The sequence below is a fragment of the Scyliorhinus torazame genome, chromosome 7, assembly GCF_047496885.1.
Source record: "Scyliorhinus torazame isolate Kashiwa2021f chromosome 7, sScyTor2.1, whole genome shotgun sequence".
Lineage (NCBI taxonomy): Eukaryota > Metazoa > Chordata > Chondrichthyes > Carcharhiniformes > Scyliorhinidae > Scyliorhinus > Scyliorhinus torazame.
The window spans coordinates 304,195,092-304,216,263 of NC_092713.1; the positions used below are offsets into that span (position 1 = coordinate 304,195,092).

Sequence of the window (21,172 nt, forward strand, 5' to 3'; positions counted from 1 at the left end):
ACTTTAAAGTTATTTTATTATTATATTTTTTCTTTTAAAAGATGCAATCACTATCTTTACAGAAAAGTAAAAAGATCTTGCTTCTGGATTCTCCTGGTTGGTTGAAGAGACCTTCAGGTCCACCTTGACAATCACTTTTCTTTAGCTTTTGGTCTTCCTCAGATGTATTCGCTGTTTTAGCTCGGCTGCTTTGCTCTGTCCCTTTCCCATGACCGAGCTGTGAGAGCTGACTCTGAGCTGACTCTTGTTCCTTCTCTGCTTCTCTGCCTACCGTCCCCTTTCTCAGGGTTTATATATCTTATTTAGTTTTTATGTTATTAAGTTTATATGACTTTATTGTCAAGTAACTTTTATTTCACTTGGATTGTAAAAGGTACCTTTAATCCAAATTTTTCTAAAACGACTATGTATTCATTTTGAGCATGACCTCAGCTCATCGATCTCTGATTACATTGTTTCCTTTGTGATGTTCAAAAATGCTTTGATTTCAAAGTGGTGTGACTTTGGATTCCTGTCTTTTCTATAGTTTTATTATCAAATTGTGTCCCCAGCTCATAATTTTGACTTTGATTTGGGCCTAATTTGTGTTCTCATAGACACGTTGTCTCCAGCTTCCCATCTTCATCTGGTGTCATCAGAATTTTACACCTAAGCATTTGTCACCTAATTCAACTGAAAACCTCATCCATTCTTTTCCAGCTGCTTACTTAGATAGCTAACTTCAAGAAGGTGCAAAACATTGCTTTTAGCTGTATATACTAAAATTCACTCGATTGTGACTTGAAAGACCTGCTTGTTTTGTTTGCTAAGCCTATTTGACAAAGGGCATTTCACAGCCCTCTCTTGCAGCTGCTGTTAACCCTTCGTGGGATTTTTCCCTCCATTCTCTCATGTTTCTGCCCTTAGTGTCCAAAATTGCCCTTAGTGCTGGGTGCGGTTACTGGGTTATGGGGATAGGGTGGAGGTGTGGACTTGGGTAGGGTGCTCTTTCCAAGAGCCGGTGCAGACTCGATGGGCCGAATGGCCTCCTTCTGCACTGTAAATTCTATGTAATTCTTAGATCAGGTATTGCCAGACTTCCATGTTTCAAATGGCATATCTTTCCATATTTTCAATTACACCCCCCTCCCCCATTGCCCAACAACTGACGGTGACCAACTATTTAAAGGAAATGAATAGCTGCCACCTCGGGTCGAACCCCTCAACCGACCCCCTGACAGTGTACTTGGCCTTCTCCTGATGCATAAATTCCATAAGTCACCCAACCACACCGAGATAGGAGACCTCCATCCCAGCAGAACCCACCTCCGGGCTACTAACGAGGCAAAGGCGAGGACATCCGCCTTCACCCCCATCTGCAGCACCGGCGAGTACGACACCCCAAAAATGGCCACGAAAGGACAAGGGTCCAGATTGACATTAAGAATTACTGGTATGGTGTTAAAGGAGACCGAAAAGCTTAGCAACTTGGGACATGACCAGAACACATGGATGTGATTAGCCATCCCCTCGAGGACACCGCTCACACTTATCTTCTACCCTGGAAAGAAACCACTGGAGGAGATTCACCAGGTTGATTCCGGAGTTGAGAGGATTGGCTGATGAGGAGAGACTGAATAGACTGGGACTATACGCATTGGCATTTAGAAGAATGAGGTGGATTCTTACAGAAACATACAAAATTATAAAGGGAATAGTTAAGATAGAAGCAGGGACGTTGTTTCCATTGGCGGGTGAAACTAGAACGAGGGGGTATAGCCTCAAAATATGGGGGAGCAGATTTAGGACTGAGTTGAGGAGGAACTTCTTCACCCAAAGGGTTGTAAATCTGTGGAATTCCCTGTCCAGTGAAGCAGTTGAGGCTACCTCATTGGATGTTTTTAAGGCAAAGGTAGATAGATTTTTGAACAGCAAAGGAATAAACGGTTATGGTGTGAACAGCAAAGGAATAAAAGGTTACGGGGAGCGGGCGGCTAAGTGGAGCTGAGTTCACAAAAAGATCAGCCATGATCTTATTGAATGGCGGAGCAGGCTCGAGGGCCCTAGGCTCTTGCTCCTAGTCCTTATGTTTTTATCTGAGCCTTAGTTATGTACCACCTTAAGCTGGATCAGGGTGAACTGTGTACAGGATGACATGGAGTTTACCCTGGAAAGGGTTTCACTCCATAACTCCTCATCCAAAATAGGTCCCAATTTCCCCTCCCACTTTGCCTTCACCCCATCCACCGGGGCCGACTCCACTGAAAAGATCTGCCCATAAATACCTGAAATACTCCCCCAACCAGACTCTGCTAAAGATAGAATCCTCCTCAGCAGGGACAACGGTGCTGCCATGCGAAATGATGGAAAGGCCTTTCACACAAAATTACGAATCTGGAGGTATCTGAACAAATTCATTCGTTCCAGAGAGTCAAACATTTGCTGAGCTCCTCCAGACTGGAAAACCATTCCTCCATGAAAAAATCTCCAAATCTCTCTTGTTCCCCACGACCTAAATATCGAGTCTAAGCTCGACAATGTAAATAAGTGAAGTGGTTATCTCAGATAGGGGCCAGCATCGAAATGGATCTGAGGCTAAAATGCTGCCTAATTGCTTCCATATCCTGAGAGTGGACACAACCACCAGGTTCAGACAATATCTCGCCAGAGATAATGGCAGCAAGGCCGTTACCAGCGCACTTAGACTAGAGCCCCTTCATGAACCCCCCTCCATCTATCCCCATACGGAACCCGGATCACTGACCCACCCCAACACCTTCTCAATATTGGCCACCCAATAATAAAAAGGCAACTTGGGCAGCGTTAGACCACCCGACTGTCGGTCCCTCTGAAGAATTGTCCAATGAATCCTTCGGGTCTTCTCTCTGGTATAAAGGAGGTTACCGAGGTATTATCCACAACAAAATAGGATTTAGGGAGAAAAATGGGAAATCACCGTGAAAGAAACAAAAATCTCAGGAGGATATTCATTTGAATAGTGTGGACCCACCCCGTTAAGGACAGGGGAAGGTTATCCCACTTTTGCAAGTCGGACTTAACCTTGTTCACCAGAGTAACGTAGTTCAATTTATGGAGCGGGGTCCAGTCGTGTGCCACCGGATACCCAGATAGTGGAAGCTAGACCTGGCAAGCTGAAAAGGTAACACCTCCAGATTGGCTCCCTCCCCAGAGGATTGACCGGAAAGTATTCTCTCTTCTCCAGATTCAACTTGTACCCCGAAAAGGAGCTAAAGCTTCTCAGTAGCTTCATTATTTCATCCATAGTGGAGACTGGTTTGTAATATAAAGCAGCAGGTCATCTGCGTATAAAGGCACCCTATGCTCCCTCCTCCTCACCCCCTCCCAGCCCCATCTCATTCCCTTCCACTTACTGGAAGACCTCAACGCAATGGCCAAAGGAACAAGCGCTAAAACAAACGAGTGGAGACGGTATCTTGTACCCCTATTCAACAAAAAGTACCTAAACGCAAGGCACTAGTGTGGACACTAGCCGTGGGGTCTTTATACAATAATCAAACCCACAGACTGAACCTTTGCCCCAAACCGAACCTCCCAAAGATCTCAAAAAGATATTCCCACTCCACCCTATCAAATGCTTTCTCGGCGTCCATGGATACAATCACCTCTGGCTCGGGCACGGGAGGGGAGGGGAGGGGAAGAGGTGGGGGGGAGGGAAAGAAGAATATTCAACAACCATAGGTAATCATAGAATTTACAGTGCAGAAGGAGGCCATTCGGCCCATCGAGTCTGCACCGGCTCTTGGAAAGAGCACCCCACCCAAGCCCACACCACCCTATCCCCATAACCCAGTAACCCCACTCAACCAACGCTAAGGGCAATTTTGGACACTAAGGGCAATTTATCACGGCCAATCCACCTAACCTGCACATCTTTGGACTGTGGGAGGAAACCGGAGCACCCGGAGGAAACCCACGCACACACGGGGAGAACCGTCGTATATTGGCTGACAGTTTCCGACCCTTAACGAAGCCTGTCTGGTTTTCCACAATCACCTCTGGGTGACAGGGCTCCAATTGCAGCATCAGCACCTTGGCAGGTTCGGTGGCTGCGTTCAATAGCAATATGGGTCAATATGACCCATATTCCATGGGATCCTTGCCTTCTCCAGTGTGAGAGAGATAGAAGCCTGCGAGAGCATGGCAGGCAACAGACCCCGGACCAAGGAGTCATTAAACATGTCCACCATCAATGGAGTCAACTGGCCCGCAAACATCTGATAAAACCCGATAGAAAGCCCATCGGGGCCAGGAGCTTTACCTGTTTGCATCAATCCAATACCTTTTAGGGATTGTCAAGCAATTGCCCAGAGAGTACAGGCCCAAGGCCCACCCAAGCAGGCTAGAAGCTTGGATTTCTGGAGCAAGTAACCCCCCTCCCCCAAAGCCTGTTCACCGTCTACAAGGCACAAGCTAGGAGTGTGTTGGAATACTCCCTGTCATGTTCTCGTGCTATGGCCGGTAGGAATGATGCACAATAGAACATCTAGTTCTTGCCTAGTTAAAGTAATTTATTATAAAACAAATGCGTGGTAAAGATAACTATGAGCAATATATTACAAACTACAAATAAATTATCCTTGAGCTACTGCAAGTATGACTGTCCACTAACACGACTAACTCCCAACTCCCTGACTCACATGGTAGATTTACACTGCCATCTGCTGGTCGGAGGTCATGCACATCATTATATACATGATTGCTTATGCATATTATCACATCCCCTTTCTTTTGGAAATGCATTTATTTACATTCATGACTTTATTTTACAATACAATATATGCAAACTTCTTTAGAACATTTAACTATTTACAGTCCATCTCAAATTCAGTCTCAGCTTTATGTCTTTGTCTTGTTGATCTTCTGAGCAGTGGTTGAATTTGTGACCTTATTTCATCTTTGTTTGTTGTTGTGGATGTTAATTGTTCTTCTTACATTTGTGCATTTTATTTTGTTCTTGCTCTGTGTGCTGAATTGTATATCTTTCAACTGGCTTACGATTGCTCACAATTTCTTCTTGCGGATTCATTACAAAAGGTTGCTGAACTTTCAGCAGAGCCCTTCTGTTTTTCCTTTCAATTCCGTCATCAGTGATGATCAGATCTGAATGAGGAGCTGCCTGTTGCAGTACCTTTGCATACTTTGACCTTCCATTCCCAGTGGAATCTTCCAGTCTGTGTCATCCGGTTGCAAAGGTTGGCGTCTTCTCATGGATTTGTCAACAAATCTCCTTTGCCTCCTTTTTTGAAAGATCACTTTCCTCTCTAATCTTCGAGTAACTGACTCTTTCGGCTGTTTGAACTGAAGCTTCCTACACCATGTGCAGTTGTTTAGCTTCCTGCACTGAGTGCAGCTGTTCACCTTCCTACACTGTTGCAGTTTTTTACCATTGCCTCAATATCGCGGTTGATGCCCGGCCAATTGACTGTGTCCTCAGCTCTTCTCTTGCACTTTTCTCTTCCCAAGTGCCCTTCATGGATTTTGCTAAGTATCATCGACCTTAATGATTGCGGAATTACAATTCTTTCTTGTCAAAGCAAAAACCCATTTGCATCACTTAACTCAGCCCTTACATTATAATAGCTTGAGCAGGAACCTTTAGACCATCCTTCGTGGAGATATGTTATCACCTTTTGCAAGAGTGTGTCTTTGGTCGTTTCTTCCTTTATTAATCTTGACTTGTCACCAGATACCGGAAGAGACTCAGTGATAAGATTCACATGGACTTGAATGTCTTTATCCAATTGGTGTATCTCTTCTATGCCTGTGGCTCGAGATAGTGTATCAGCAACAATGAGATGCTTGCACGATGTGCAAATCAGCTCAAAGTCATATCGTTGTAGCTTCATCATCATGCGGTGGATCCTAGGGGACATCTCATTCAGATTTTTTAAAACTATTGTGACCAGTGGTCTGTGGTCAAACGTTAGAAGACCATATACATAGTCATGGAACTTAACAAGACCATTAATCAACCAGAGGCATTCTTTTTCAATTTGTGCATATCTGCATTCCTGGAAGGTGCCTGAGGTGCTTGTTAGGTGAATTGGACATTCTTAATTCTTCCTCGGTGTACCCGAACAGGCGCCGGAGTGTGGCGACTAGGGGATTTTCACAGTAACTTCATTGCACTGTAAATGTAAGCCTACTTGTGACACTAATAAAGATTATATATGTAGCGCTAGAACATCTCATTTTTGGGGGGAGAGCAATGCTGATCAAATTGCTTTAAAACGTCCTCGAAGTTCTTTCTATCCGCCTCGCTATCGAAAACAAATGTGTTAAATATTTCTATTGCTTGGGGGACTGCTACAGTGAGCAGCAAAGCGATACGCCTCTCGTCAGGCTGTGCCTGCAGACCAAGGGCTGCAACATAGAGTTTAAATTGCTGTCTGAATACACGCCAATTCTCACCTAGGTTACCGGTGACCCGAAGCTGGTGAGGTGCCTTCAGACCTTCCATCCTGGACTTCAAAGTCTTACAGCGTGTTGAGTACTAGTTGCCAGTAGTTCATGAGGTTATAAACTTTTTTTCCTTTTTGTACCTTCTTCTTCAGAATTATCTTTAATTGTTCAGATCTTCAAAGAATGTTTTTTCAGTACATCTTCAGTCCTGGTACCCTGTCATGTTGTTGTGCTATGGCTGGTAGGAGTGATGCACAATAGAACATCTGGTTCTTCACTAGTTAAAGTAATTTATTATAAAACAAATGCATGGTAAAGATAACTGTAAGAAATATGTTACAAACTACTAATACTAATAAATTATCCTAGAGTACGGCTGTCCACTGACGCGACTAACTCCCCACTCCTCCAGTCACAGAGTCACATGGTAGATTTACACTGCCACCTACTGGTCGGAGGTCGTATACATCATTATATCAATGACTGTTTATGTATATCATCACACTCCCAACTTGCCTGGATGAGTGCAGCTCGAACAACACTGAAAAAGCTCAACACCATTCACATTGGCAGCCGTGAGTACCATCCACAAGATACACTGCAGGAACTCACCAATGCTTCTTAGGCAGCACTTTCCAAACCTGTGACTTCTACCATCTAGAATGACAAGGGCAGCAGGCACATGGGAACACCACCACCTGGAGGTTCCCCACCAAGTCACTCACCACCCTGACTTGAAAATATATCGGCCTTTCCTTCACTGTCCCTGGGTCAAAATTCTGGAACTCCCTCCCTCCTAGCACAATGGGTGTACCTACACCTCAAGGACTGCAGCTGTTCAAGAAGGCAACTCACCCCCACCTTCTCAATTAGGGCAATTAAGAATGGGCAATAAATGCTGGCCTAGCCAGTGACACCAACATTCGATGAATGAATTTTTGAAAAAGTAAAGATTCCAAAGGGTTTGAACAAATAATAATAAACTTTATTTTACAAGGACAGAAAGAAAGAAACTATTTTCAATGGGCTGGATTCTCCGGTCCCCCAGCCGCGTGTTTCTTGGTGGTGCTGTTCACTGACGGTGGGATTCTCTACTCCTGTCGCTGGTCAGTGGGATTTCCACGCTGCTGGGAAACCAGCAGGAATGAAGAATCCCAACGGCCAGAGAATTCTGGACAATATCTATCTTATACCCAAGCATTCAGGGTTAATGTAAGTTATGTGCGAATTAACAGGCAAACTATGGTTGAACACTCCGAACTATAAATGGCAGAGGTGGCTAAGACAGAGTCCACAGATTTCTCAACAATCCACCCAGAGATCAGTAAACACTTTGAGTCAACCAATCTCATCGAAACACTGCCTCTCTCATGAGGGATTCCATTCTTTAATAATAATCACTTATTGTCACAAGTAGGCTTCAATGAAGTTACTGTGAAAAGTCCCTAGTCGTCACATTCCGGCGCCTGTTCGGGGAGGCCGGTACGGGAATTGAACCCGCGCTGCTGGCATTGTTCTGCATTACAAGCCAGCTATTTAGCCCACTGTGCCAAACCAGCCAATTTACCTTAGAAGATCTTGCCTTGGAAATGTCTCCTAAGGTTGCTTCAACTTGGTTGGCCTCAACGACAGCCCGCCTTCCAGGGTTTAAAAATAAATAAATTTAAAGTATGTAATTCATTTTTTTTTCAATTAAGGGGCAATTTAGCGTGCCCAATCCACCTATCCTGCAGATCATTTTAGGTTGGGAGGGGGGGGGGGGTTGAGACCCACGCACGCACGGGGAGAATGTGCAAACTCCATACAGTGACCTGGGCCGGGATCAATCCTGGATCCTTGGTGCCATGAGGCAGCAGTGCTAGCTACTGTGCCACTGTACTGCCCCTACCTCCAGAGTTTTAATCTTGTCTCATCATCATAGATATCATAGAACATACAGTGCAGAAGGAGGCCATTCGGCCAATCGAGTCTGCACCGACTCACTTCCACTCTATCCCCAAAACCCAATAACCCCATCTAACCTTTTTGGACACTAAGGGTAATTTAGCCTGGCCAATCCACCTGACCTGCACGTCTTTGGACTGTGGGAGGAAACCGGAGCACCCGGAGGAAACCCACGCAGACACGGGGAGAAAGTGCAGACTCCGCACAGACAGTGACCCAGCAGGGAATCGAACCTGGGACCCTGGTGCTGTGAAGCCTCAGTGCGAGCCACTTGTGCTACCATGCTGTGTTTAGGTGGGGTTACAAAATGGGTCTCCTGAGATTCTTTTCATCTGGATTCCCGCGTCGGCTGATCAGCACCGACTCATAAGCATAACTCTGGATCTTCGACCTCGCCAAGCACAATAAGCTTGATGCTGCTGCTCGATAGGGGTTACCTTCACTACAACAGCCCATAGCACACAGTCACCAACATTCTGCTACTATCTTCAATTGTTGGGGCTTCGCCTGAAACCTCGTTGCTTAGTCTGCCAACCGCAGCACTTTTTCTGCTTGGAGCCTCTTTCTCTGCTCCTCTTTCTCCTCAACTGGGAGCTCTCCCTGGATCCTAACCCTGTCCTCTGTCTGCGATTCTTCTCAACTGTGGCACCATGCTCCCAAATCATATGACATTGTTTCTGCACCGTTTTTTTTTGTTGCGCTAACGCACTGGGTGCATCCTGAACACAAATAACTCCAAAATGCCAGCTTGCGCAGGCACCACCCGGTCCTGGCACGTGCAAACCTCCCGAGGCTTGTCAGGACTCTGAATTCTCAACCTCTACTCCATGAGAACCTAAGTGTGGATCTCAATACTACATCTGTGGATAACAAAAATCTATCAATCGTGGATTTAAAATCAACAATTGATGTAGCACCAATTACCATTTGCAGGAGACAGTTCCAAATCTATCCCATCCTTCGCTTGCCGTGTTTCCTAATTTAGTTCCTCAAAGATCTGGTTCAAAAGGAACTTATAGGTTCATTTTATATCCTAAATATTCCTATGAAGAATTGGGTCTTCTGAGGCAGGAAATTTCCTTTTATTTTTCCTATGTTGCTAGTTTCCATTAATACCAAATGATTCTTCCCCCAACCACCGCTGCCTCACAGCATCAGGGACCCAGGTTTGATTCCGGCTTTGGGGGACTGTGCGGAGGTTGTATGTTCTCCGCGTGTCTGCCCTCCGGGTGCTCCCGTTTCCTCCCACAGTCCAAAGATGTGCAGGTTGGGTGGATCGGCCATGCTAAAATTGCCTCTTAAGTGTCCACAGATGTGCCGTTCAGGTGGGGTTACGAGGATCGGGTGGGGGAGCGGGCCTGGGTAGGGCGCTCTTTCAGGGGGTCGGTGCAGATTCAATGGGCCGAATGGACTCCTGCGCTGCAGGAATTCTACAGAACAATTTACAGGGGCAGAAATGAAATAAAAAGTTTTACAATCTAAGCTTTTTTTCTGAAGAAAGATTTTTGAATTCCCTCCCGCAGGCATGAGGAGGGGAGAGGATCTGTCAGTGAGAGGTTAACTGAGGGCGGGTGGGTTTGTGGGGAGCCCTCCCTGGGCTGGGCTGGCTGGCTGGTTGGTGTCATGCGCAGAATGCAGTCTCCGCCCTGCTGGCCTGGAGACGGGGGCAGCCGGCAGCTGCTCCGGGCTTGCACGCACTGTCCCCCCTCTCCCCGGGGACCATGTGGCTGAGCCCCGAAGAGGTGCTGCTGGCCAACGCGCTGTGGGTGACGGAGCGGGCGAACCCTTTCTTCGTGCTGCAGCGGCGGAAGGGTCACGGCCGCGGCGGCGGACTGACGGGTGAGCCATGTATCCGCACGGTAGCACTCCGCCCTGATTGACAGCGCGGGTGGCCAATCACCGCCCGCGGATCGGCGGCCCCGGCCAATCGGCGGGGGGCGGGCGCTGGCTCAATCTTGCTACACTTTAGCCTTTTTGTGAGAAAAACATTTCCTTCAATGTTTGGGGCGCTTCGCAAGATATTAGTTCAAAAACAATTGCAAAGTTATTGCCAATTTATTTGTTCTTGTGGGGCTAAGTTTTCATTGCACGTCCTTATCTGTAAATGTTAATTTTTTTTTCCTTTTCATCAAAAATGTTCTTTCTGTAATTTTTAAATTTATTTGGACATTATTTATACATGAGTTGCCGCCACGTCACATCTACCACCTTCAGTGTGACCTGGACCAGTGCCTCTGTCCACTAGCAGCCTCTCATGTACACAATTCCTCAGCACTGTATCCTGTGTGCTTGGAGGTTGGCCATCTCAGTTGACTGGACAGCTGGTTCATGGGTGCAGAGCGACGCCATCAGCACTATCGGCTGAGGTTATTCATGAAGGCCCTGCCGTCTCATCCTTGCCTCGCACCTGAGGTGTGGTGACCCTCAGGTTAAATCACCAGCAGTCAGCTCTCCCCCCTCAAAGGGGAAAGCAGCCTGAGGTCCTCGGGGACTGGCCACTTTCAATTCACACTGTGTGTGAGGTTTGGTTTTTGCACATTGACCTCACCACCCCCACTAGCCCGCCTGTCATTTTCTGCTTTTTTCCATTTTAAAAGCTGCCCTCGTTTCGCTGCACTTGTACCGAGGGAGTGCTACACTGTTGGAGGTGCCACCTTTCAGATGAGATGTTGAAATCAAACTCCGTCTGACCCCTCGGGTGGTCTTCAAAGATCCCGTGGCTAGTTTTAAATAAGGGCAGGTGAGCTCTCACCGAAAGGTCACAGCACAAAAGGAGACCTTTTAGCCTGTCCTGTCTGAATAGGCTTGCTTCAAGGGTAACTCAGCTGGTCCCCCTACTTGCCCCAAAGTCCTTGAAAGATTTTCTCTTCTGATAATTATCCAATTCCTCATTTGAAAGCCACAATTGAATCTGCCTCTACCACACTCTCGGGCCATGCATTCCAGAAACTAATCAATTACTCCGTTGGGGGTGGGGTGGGGGGGGGGGGTGGAGGTGGTGGGGGTGGGGTGGGGGGTGGGGGGGGGGGGGTGGAGGTGGTGGGGGGGGGGGGGGGTGGAGGTGGTGGGGGGGGGGGTGGAGGTGGTGGGGGGCGGGGTGGAGGTGGTGGGGGGGGGTGGAGGTGTGGGGGGGGGATGGGGGCTGGAGGTGGGGGGGATGGGGGCTGGTGGGGGAGGGCTGGAGATTGGGGGGGCTGGTGGTTGGGGGGGTGGGGCTGGGGGTGGAGGGGGGGAATGTTCCTTCATGTCACCCACGGTTCTTTTATCGTTAAATCTATGTCCTCTGGTCTTGACACTTCAGCCACTGGGAATAATTATCTACACTGTCCAGACCCCTCATGATTTTGAACACAATCAAAACTCCTCTCAACCTTCTGTTCTCTAAGGAAGACAACTTCACCTTCTCAAATATGACCAGAAGACACCAGAGCAGAAGTAGGCCACTCGGCCCAAGAATCTGCTCCGCCATTCAATGGGATCATGGCTGATATAATCCTCAACTCCACTTTCCCGCCTTACCCCCATAACCCTTGATTCCCTTACTGATTAAAAATCTGTCTGTCTCAGCCTTGAACATACTTAATGACCCGACCTCTACAGCTCTCGGTGGTAGAGAATTTCACAGATTCACTACCCTCTAAGAGAAGAAATTCCTCCTCATCACTGTCTTAAATGGGTGACCCCTCACTCTGAAATCATGTCCTCTGCGCTTAGACTCTCCCACAATGGGAAACAACCTCTCAACATCTACCCTGCCAAACTCACGAGAATCGTTTATGTCTTCCAATGAACACAAGTCACTCATCCCTGGAACTACTCTATTAAATCTTTTCCCCAATCTCGTGAATGCTTTCACATCTTAAATGCTTTTGTGCCCAGAATTGGACATTAGTTCAGACTGAACCCGTATTTTATACAGGTTTACCATGAATCTCTTTTTTGTACTCTCTGCCTCTCATTTATAAAGCCCAGGATTCCCCTATGCCTTTGTAACTGTGCTCCCAATCTGCATTTGCTGTCTTTAACAATTTGTATTCATATATCATAATATCCCCAGGTCCAACTCACGCGCCTCCTTTAGAATTGTATCTTTTATTTTATATTGCTTTTCCTACCAAAATGTATCACTTAACACTTCTCTGCATTCAATTCCAGCAGCTTATGTCCTCTTGAGGTTTATCATTATCCTCCTCACAGACCACAATACAGGCACTTTTTGTGTTATCTGAACCTCCAAGTCTGTACTGGTCATGATACCACTCTTGGCCAAAACCCTCAGCACTTCCTTGTGCCGTATCCCTCTATACACATCCTATCCATGTGTTTGTCAAGATGCCTTTTGAACGCCGTTAATGTATCTGCTTCCACAACCTCCCCTGGCAACGTGTGTCAGGCACTCACCACCCTCTGTGTAAAAAACGTGTCTCGCACATCTCCTCTAAACTTTGCCCACTGACCTTAAACCTAGGCCCCCTGGTGACTGACCCCTCCGCCCTGGGAAAGAGTGTTTCCCCATCCACTCTGTCCATGCCCCTCATAACCTTGTAGACCTCTATCAGGGCACCCCTCAACCTCCATCTTTTTAATGAAAACGGTCCGAGTCTATTCAGCCTCTCCACATACCTAACAAAATTTTGAAATTGTGCCGTTCACACCAAAGCCTCATCCTCCTGCTTCAGGTACCAAGTCCCAAGCGGGTATTGGTGACCATGGACTTCCTAGTCCATCGTCATGTTAGGCGAGATATTGCAGTGATTTGCCCTTGCCTCTGCAGGTTCTGGCTGAATAGGAAACTCTCCCATGCTTACTGCCTGTCATCAGGAGTGTTTGAAGGATTTACAGGCTGATAATTGGTTTGGCCATGTCATGAATGCATCTTCTGTGGCCATCAATTCATGCAGTAGGACTAGACTGGTCCCAATTCAAACCCCTGGGAAACCCACAATGTTACTTCCTCCAGTCCAAAAACCACTGCCTTTTGTTTCCTGTCACTCAGCCAATTTTGTACCAATTCCATAATGCTCCTATCCCTTTTATTCCATGGTCTTTAAGCTTACTGACAATCCTATTATGTAGCACTTTATCCAATGCCTCTTGGAAGTCCCTTACACCATATAAACCCACGACCCTCAGCTACCGAACTAAAAACTCAATCAAATGAACTAAACACGAATTGCCCTTAAATCCAGGCTGACTATCCTACAATTAATCCACATTTTTTCAAGTGACTGTTATCTGTGTCACAGATTATCATTTCAAAGTCCCTCCTCCACTCCAGTTATATTGACTGGCCTGCAGTTGCAAGGTTTATCCAAACATATTTTGAGAACAAGGGTGTAACATTTGCAATTCTCCGGTTCTCTGACCCCACCCCTGTATCTAATGGCCACACTTCAAAAGCTCTTAATTGGCTGTAAAGAGCTTTGTGCTGGCCTGAGGCTGAGAACGGTGCTATAGAGAGAACGGTGCTATAGAATGAAATTTCTTCCTTTTCTGGTGTTTGAGAAATTAACTATCTCATAAGTAGCGAATAAATATTCTCTCACTGTCGGACAAGTGTTGCAGCCAGTGAGGTAACAAATCGTGGGTCAGTGGGGTAGTGTCGAAATTTCCTTCCAGTTCATGGTACCATTGCAACTGCAGACTGTATTCCTTTAATTCAACAATAGCCTGATCAGTTGTGAAATATTATCTTGTTCCTATTTCGGGTTTCTGATTTCACTGTCTGAGGGTGTTGACGATGACTTATTGCCGGTCAATTCTGAATCATGTGGCGTATGTTGTACAAAGCATTGTCAGGGTAAAGGGCAGACCTGAGTTGTAATGACTGAGGAAGTGCTGGGGAGTCTCTGCTGTTCAGTGCACGCGGATGTGTGGGGAAATGATTGATTGTGATGCCCAGCACAGTGGATTAGCTAGAATGCACTCACAACAAGACTCAAAGAATGGTCACTTGGGCAAATTACTGCTGGGTGCTGTGAAAACAAATCCTCAGCGAGGGAGGGAATGGCAAAAACAGTGCTGGTCAATTGGTGAGCCTCGAATGAGGGTTAGGAAGCTGGTTGTAGAGCGCAGGTAAAAATTAGCCAAGTTTCCAAACCGTAGTGAAAACCATCCGCTAACCTGCCCTGTGGATGTTGAAGTTCCTCATTCAATTGTTATGGTAGCTTGTGAAAGAGAGGATTATAGGGGGAGGCACGGTAGCATAGTGGTTAGCACAGTTGCTTCACAGCTCCAGGGTCCCACTATCTGTGTGGAGTTTGCACTTTCTCCCCATGTCTGCGTGGGTTTCCTCCGGGTGCTCCGGTTTCCTCCCCCAGTCCAAAAATGTGCAGGTTAGGTGGATTGGCCATGCTAAATTGCCCTTAGTGTCCAAAAAGGTTGGGTTGGGTTACTAGGATAGGGTGGGGGTGTGGGCTTGGGTAGGGTGCTCTTTCCAAGGGCCGGTGCAGAATCGATGGGCCGAATAGCCTTCTTCTGCACTGTAAATTCTATGATTCTATGAGCAGGGGTGAGCTTTGAGAGGCGGGACTTGGGTGGGCAGAGATGGAGCTGGGGCGTGAGTGAGGGGGATAGAGTGGGAGAAATGGAGAAAGGGGAAATGCGTGAATTGTGAAACAAGTTAAATAGAATATTTAGAAATTCTGGAAGGTTGAAGAAGTTAGAAAATGCTGACAATTTCCTGTAGATTTCAGAACCTTCGGCTGTCTCTCAGTTTGAGGCTGATGTCTACTCGGTCGTGAGTTGCTGCTGGGTGTCTTTGTGTGATTAAACCGGCTGATTCCCAACCCGCAGACCTTTGGGTGCCTGGGGCAGGATGTCCCGTGCGATGTTAGACCCGGACTGCAGGGTTTGTTTCCTTTCCCTTGCTGCCACATCATTAAGATATTGTGACTTGAAGCATGATGTAGCCTAATGGGCAGGTTGACGCCATATTATTATTCAATTGACATGATTGGTAGCAAGTTCTTGCCAGTCATGAACGTCCTTACACCTGAAAGGCGGAAAGGGTTTTTGGAGCAAGACCCTTTCTCGAGGTCGGATGTCAGTCAGTGTAGCAACATCTCTGCCTGACCTTCATTACAGAAAGTTGTATATCATGTTCTTTTATTCCCCCCCTGCCATATGGATAAATGTATGATGAAAGGGTGGAATATACCAGAATATGTTACAGGGTGGAGCCCATGTGATTAGGGTTATTGTGGACAGAAACAGGAAGACCTCAGTAATTTGTCATTCTGTGTGTCAGCTCCTATAGGTCCAATCACCTTTTCGTATTCACTCAATTAATGTGGGTGTTTCTGGCTAGGCCAGCATTTATTGGTCATTCCTAATTGCCCCTTGAGACGGTGGTGGTGAGCCACCTTCTCGAACCACTGCAGGTAATTGTGGTGTTGTACACCCACAATGTGTAAGAGTGGGAGTTCCAGGATTGTTTCATAGATTATCATAGAATTTACAGTGCAGAAGGAGGCCATTCGGCCCATCGAGTCTGCACCGGCTCTTGGAAAGAGCACCCTACCCAAGGTCAACACCTCCACCCTCCCCATAACCCAGTAACCCCACCCAACACTAAGGGCAATTTTAGGACACTAAGGGCAATTGATCATGGCCAATCCACCTAACCTGCTCATCTTTGGACTGTGGGAGGAAACCGGAGCACTCGGAGGAAACCCACGCACACACGGGGAGGATGTGCAGACTCCGCACAGACAGTGACTCAAGCCGGAATCGAACCTGGGACCCTGGAGCTGTGAAACAATTGTGCTATCCACAATGCTACCGTGCTGCCTAGGGACCCAGGGACAGTGAAGGAATGGCCAAGTGGGGTGGCGAGTGGCTTGGGGAGGAACTTGGAGGTAGTGATGTCCCCATGTATCTGCTGCCCTTGTTCTTCTAGGTGGTGGAGGTTTGGAAAGTGCTTATTTATCAGTGACTATGTTATAGAACCCCTTGTTCCGCACTGTAACCAATCACTGTTTGTCGATGTACCATTTGTCAATGTTCTCTGTTGACTATTCTTTTGTCGACTATGTACGTACCGTGTACGTTCCTTCGGGCCGCAAAAAAATACTTTTCACTGTACTTCGATACATGTGACAATAAATCAAATTAATCAATCAATCAATGGCCCCTAGTTCTGGCTTCCACTGCCAACAGGAGCACCTCTTCTATTCACCTAACCTGTCAAATACTTTGGTAATCTTAAAGACCTCAATTGGCTTTCCCTGCAGCCTGACTCTCCAGAGAAAAGGGCTCCAGGAGCCTATCGGGCAACCCTGGACTCCACGTCTGCCCAATCCGGGTGTACAGATATGATGCAGCAATAGCCTGGTTTTGAATTATGGCCCATTTTTGTTGTTTTTCTTTCAGTGATGCTTAACAAAACAAACTAAACTGAACTAAAATGGAAAGCGCACTACCAATTATTGCCATTTGAAGTCTGTGAAAGATTGCAGACAATGAATTACTTTAGCAGTGTTGATATGGAGGCACTGATACACAGGAACCGCTCAGTGTCACCAGATCGGTGATATTCTTTTGGGTGCATTGATTAACAGAAGCCCTGAATGGACAGAAAGATGTGAAGACTTTGGACAGAGTTACGGAATGGATTGAGGGATGAGGGATTACAATAGCGTGGAGTGACTGACAAAGCTGGAGTTGGTCTCCTCTGAGCAGCGAAGGTTTGATAGAGGTGTTTAAAATTGCAAAGAGTTGAAATAGAATAAATAAAGAGAAACTGTTTCCAGTGGCTGAAGGGTCAACAACCAGAGGACACAGATTCAATGTGATTGGCAAAAAGAACCAGAGGTGTCCTGAGGGAAGTCCTTTAGATACAACGAGTGGTTGGGGTTTAGAATGAACTGACAGGATGGTGGATACAGATTCAATAATAGTTGGATAAATACGAGGGGTAAGAAATTACAGGGATGTGCGGCACGAGCAGGGAGTGGGACTAACTGGATTGCTCTTTGAAAGAGCCTGCATAGACTTGATGGGCCGTGTGAACCTCCTCCCCTGTTCTTCTTAAAGGTAAATAATTTATCTATTATTTAGGCAGCTACTTTCATGACCGTAGGACATCCCAAAGAGATTTACAGCCAGTGAAGTACTTTTGAAGCGTAGACTCTGTTTTCTTTTTTGAAAAATATTTTATTGAGGCATTTATATTATAAATTTTGACAAAATAAGCAACCACACACTAAGAAAACCAGAACCCAGCCAACATGGCTTACATAAACAACACCCCAACAACAAATCCCTACCAATCTACCCCCATCTTGCCCAACTCCCCTTTTTACCCCCCCCCCCCCCACCCCTGCTGACAGCTTAGTCCTTTGCAAATAATTCAGCGTAGGCTCTGTTGTCGGGAAATGAACCAGCCAAGTGGCACACAGCAAGACTTTAAAAAGAGCAAAATGCGAAATGAAATAACCTTTTTAGTTGAGAGGTAAATATTCCCGTAACAGCCTCCCCGAACAGGCGCCGGAATGTGGCGACTAGGGGCTTTTCACAGTAACTTCATTTGAAGCCTACTTGTGACAATAAGCGATTTTCATTTCATTTCATTACCGAGAAAACTCCCCGCTCTTCTTAAAGATAAATATTATACACTGTATAGTGTGCACCGAGATAACTCCCCGCTCTTCATAGAATCATAGAATTTAGAGTGCAGAAGGAGGACATTCAGCCCATCGGGTCTGCAATGGCCCTTAGAAAGAGCACCCTATCTAGGCCCATACCTCCATCCCATCCCCATAAACCCACCTAGCCTTTTTTGGACACTAGGGGCAATTTTAGCTTAGTGAATCCACCTAACTTGCACATCTTTGGACTGTGGGTGGAAACCGGAGCACCAGGAGGAAAGCCACATGGACACGGGCAGAACGTGCAGACTCTGCACAGACAGTGACCCAAGCCGGGATTCAAGCTGGGGCCCCGGAGCTGTGAAGCAACTGTGTTAACCACTGTGCTACCATGCTGCCCTCTTCTTAAAGATAAATATTACTGAGAGAACACCCCCGCTCTTCTTAAAGGTAAATATTGTACACTGTATAGTGTACATCGAGAAAATTCCCCACACTTAAAGGTAAATATTGTACACTATAGTGTACATCGAGAAAACTCCCCACTCTTAAAGGTAAATATTGTATACTGTATAGAGTGCACCGAGAGAACTCCCCCGCTCTTCTTAAAGGTAAATAGTGTACACTGTATCTGAGCGAACTCCCCCGCAGTTCTTAAAGGTATATATTGTATACTATACAGTGTACACTGAGAGAACTCCCGCTCTTCTTAAAGATAAATAGTGTACATCGAGAAAACTCCCCGCTCTTCTTAAAGGTAAATAGTGTACACTGTACGCTGAGTACTCCCCCGCTCAGCGTAACGGTAAATATTGTACACTGTGTAGTGTACAACGAGAGAACTCCCCTGCTCTTCTTAAAGGTAAATAGTGTACACTGTCATGGGAGTGTCCCTTTAAGAAATGTATTTATCTTATCACATGGCTTCAGTGATGTCATTGTGTGGTTGGAGCTGGGCTGTGGCTCTGTGGGTTTTACTTTTGATTTGAGTTTAGACTGGTTTTGAACTGCACCGGTTGAAAGAAGTGTCTCCCTATCTTCATTTTAAAATCTGTTTCCAGACTGCTTAATAACTTAAAAGAGATAATTGCTTTCAAAGAAATTCAAGCCTGCTGTTTGAAAAGAGGAACAGAGTGTCAATAAGTCTTATACCAGTAAGAATGCCTTGTGCTAGGGCTGCACGGTGGTGCAGTGGTTAGCACTGCTGCCTCATGGCGCCGAGGTCCCAGATTCGATCCCGGCTCTGGGTCACTGTCTGTGTAGAGTTTGCACATTCTCCCCGTGTTTGCGTGGATTTCGGTCTCACAAGCGAAAGATATGCCGGGTAGGTGGATTGGCCACGCTAAATTGCCCCTTAATTGGAAAAAATTAATTGGTACTCGAAAGCTTTTTTTTATAAATGCCGTGTGCTGGGCCACACCTTTGAAAGGGGGTTTCTGGTTTTACTTGGATTTTGTTATTGAATTGGAACAGTTAAGGGGGTATTCATTTAGGGTTATATATAGATCACTGTAGCTGTGTGGGGTCTTTATGTTTGTAGTTGATAAAAATTCTTACTGTGTGTGGTTATACAAATGTTAACTAAATTTGTAGAATAAAGCTTGTTTGTTGATTGAAAGCGCCTAAGATCTCTGTTGACTAACACCTGAAAGGGAGGCTCTTGTGCTCATCGTAACCAAAATCCATAAACAGTTATAGGTCAGGTGAACTCCATAATATACTTTGGAGTTTTCTAAACCCTGACCCAGAACAACACCGAGAGAACACCCCCATTCTTCTTAAAGGTAAATATACACCGAGAGAACTCCCCTGCTCTTCTTAAAGGTAAATAGTGTGTAAACCGAGAGAACTCCCCCGCTTTGCTTAAAGGTAAATAGTGTACATCGAGAGAACTTCCATCCCCCTCTTCTTAAAGGTAAATATACCGAGAGAACTCCCCCGCTCTGCTTAAAGGTAAATATTGTACACTGTACAGTGCACACCGAGAGACTCACCCGCTATTCTTAAAGGTAACACTGAGAGAACTCTCCCGCTCCTCCTAAAGGTAAATAGTGTACACCGAGAGAACTTCCCCCCACTCTTCTTAAAGGTAAATATACCGAGAGAACTCCCCCGCTCTGCTTAAAGGTAAATATTCCCGTAACAGCCTACCCGAACAGGCGCAGGAATGTGGCGACTAGGGGCTTTTCACAGTAACTTCATTGAAGCCTACTTGTGACAATAAGCGATTTTCATTTTCATTTCATATCGTACACTGTACAGTGCACACCGAGAGACTCACTCGCTATTCTTAAAGGTAACACTGAGAGAACTCTCCCGCTCCTCCTAAAGGTAAATATAGTACACTGTATAGTGTACACCGAGAGAACTCCCCCATTCTGCTTAAAGGTAAATAGTGTACACCGAGAGAATTCCCCCGCTCTTCTTAAAGGTAAATAGTGTACACTGTATTCCCCTGCTCTTCTTAAAGGTAAATAGTGTACACTGTATTCCCCCGCTCTTCATAAAGGTAAATAGTGTACACCGAGAGAATTCCCCCGCTCTTCTTAAAAGTAAATAGTGTACACTGTATTCCCCCGCTCTTAAAGGTAAATAGTGTACACTGTATTCCCCGGCTCTTCTTAAAGGTAAATAGTATACACCGAGAGAACTCTTCCCCCCCTTCTTAAAGGTAAATATTGTACACTATATAGTGTACAATGAGAGAATTCCCCCCTCTGCTTAAAGGTAAATATTGTACACTGTATGAGAGAACTCTCCCGCTCTTCTTAAAGGTAAATATTGTACACTGTATAGAATACACCGAGAGAACTCCCCCGCTCTGCTTAAAGGTAGTGCCTTGGGACTTTTACAGTCAGCTGACAGGAGAAGGTGGTTTCCCGAATAGGCGCCGGAGTGTGGCGACTAGGGGCTTTACACAGTAACTCCATTGCAGTGTTAATGTAAGTCTACTCGTGACAATAAAGATTATTATTATTCAGTTTAACATCTCATTGCGAGGATGATACGTCCTACAGTACAGTGCGACAGTGCAGCACTCCCTCAGTACTGCCCCTCGGACAGTGCAGGACTCCCTCAGTATTACCCCTCCAACAGTGCAGCACTCCCTCAGTACTGCCCCTCCGACAACGCAGCACTCCCTCAGTACTGCCCCTCTGACAGTGCTGCACTCCCTCAGTACTGCCCCTCTGACAGTGTAGCACTCCCTCAGTGTT

General features: G+C 46.1%; 1 protein-coding gene across 2 annotated transcripts in view; it reads left to right on the forward strand.

Moving 5' to 3' along the window:
* The first annotated feature begins 10,000 nt into the window (after positions 1-10,000).
* LOC140427143 (TBC1 domain family member 9B-like) overlaps positions 10,001-21,172 on the forward strand; it is a 95,764-nt gene continuing 84,592 nt past the window's right edge. For both annotated transcript variants that reach the window (XM_072512687.1, XM_072512688.1), the window contains exon 1: positions 10,001-10,206. In XM_072512687.1, the coding sequence (XP_072368788.1) occupies positions 10,089-10,206 (118 nt within the window). In that variant the 5' untranslated portion in view covers positions 10,001-10,088. The remainder of the gene's footprint in view (positions 10,207-21,172) is intronic.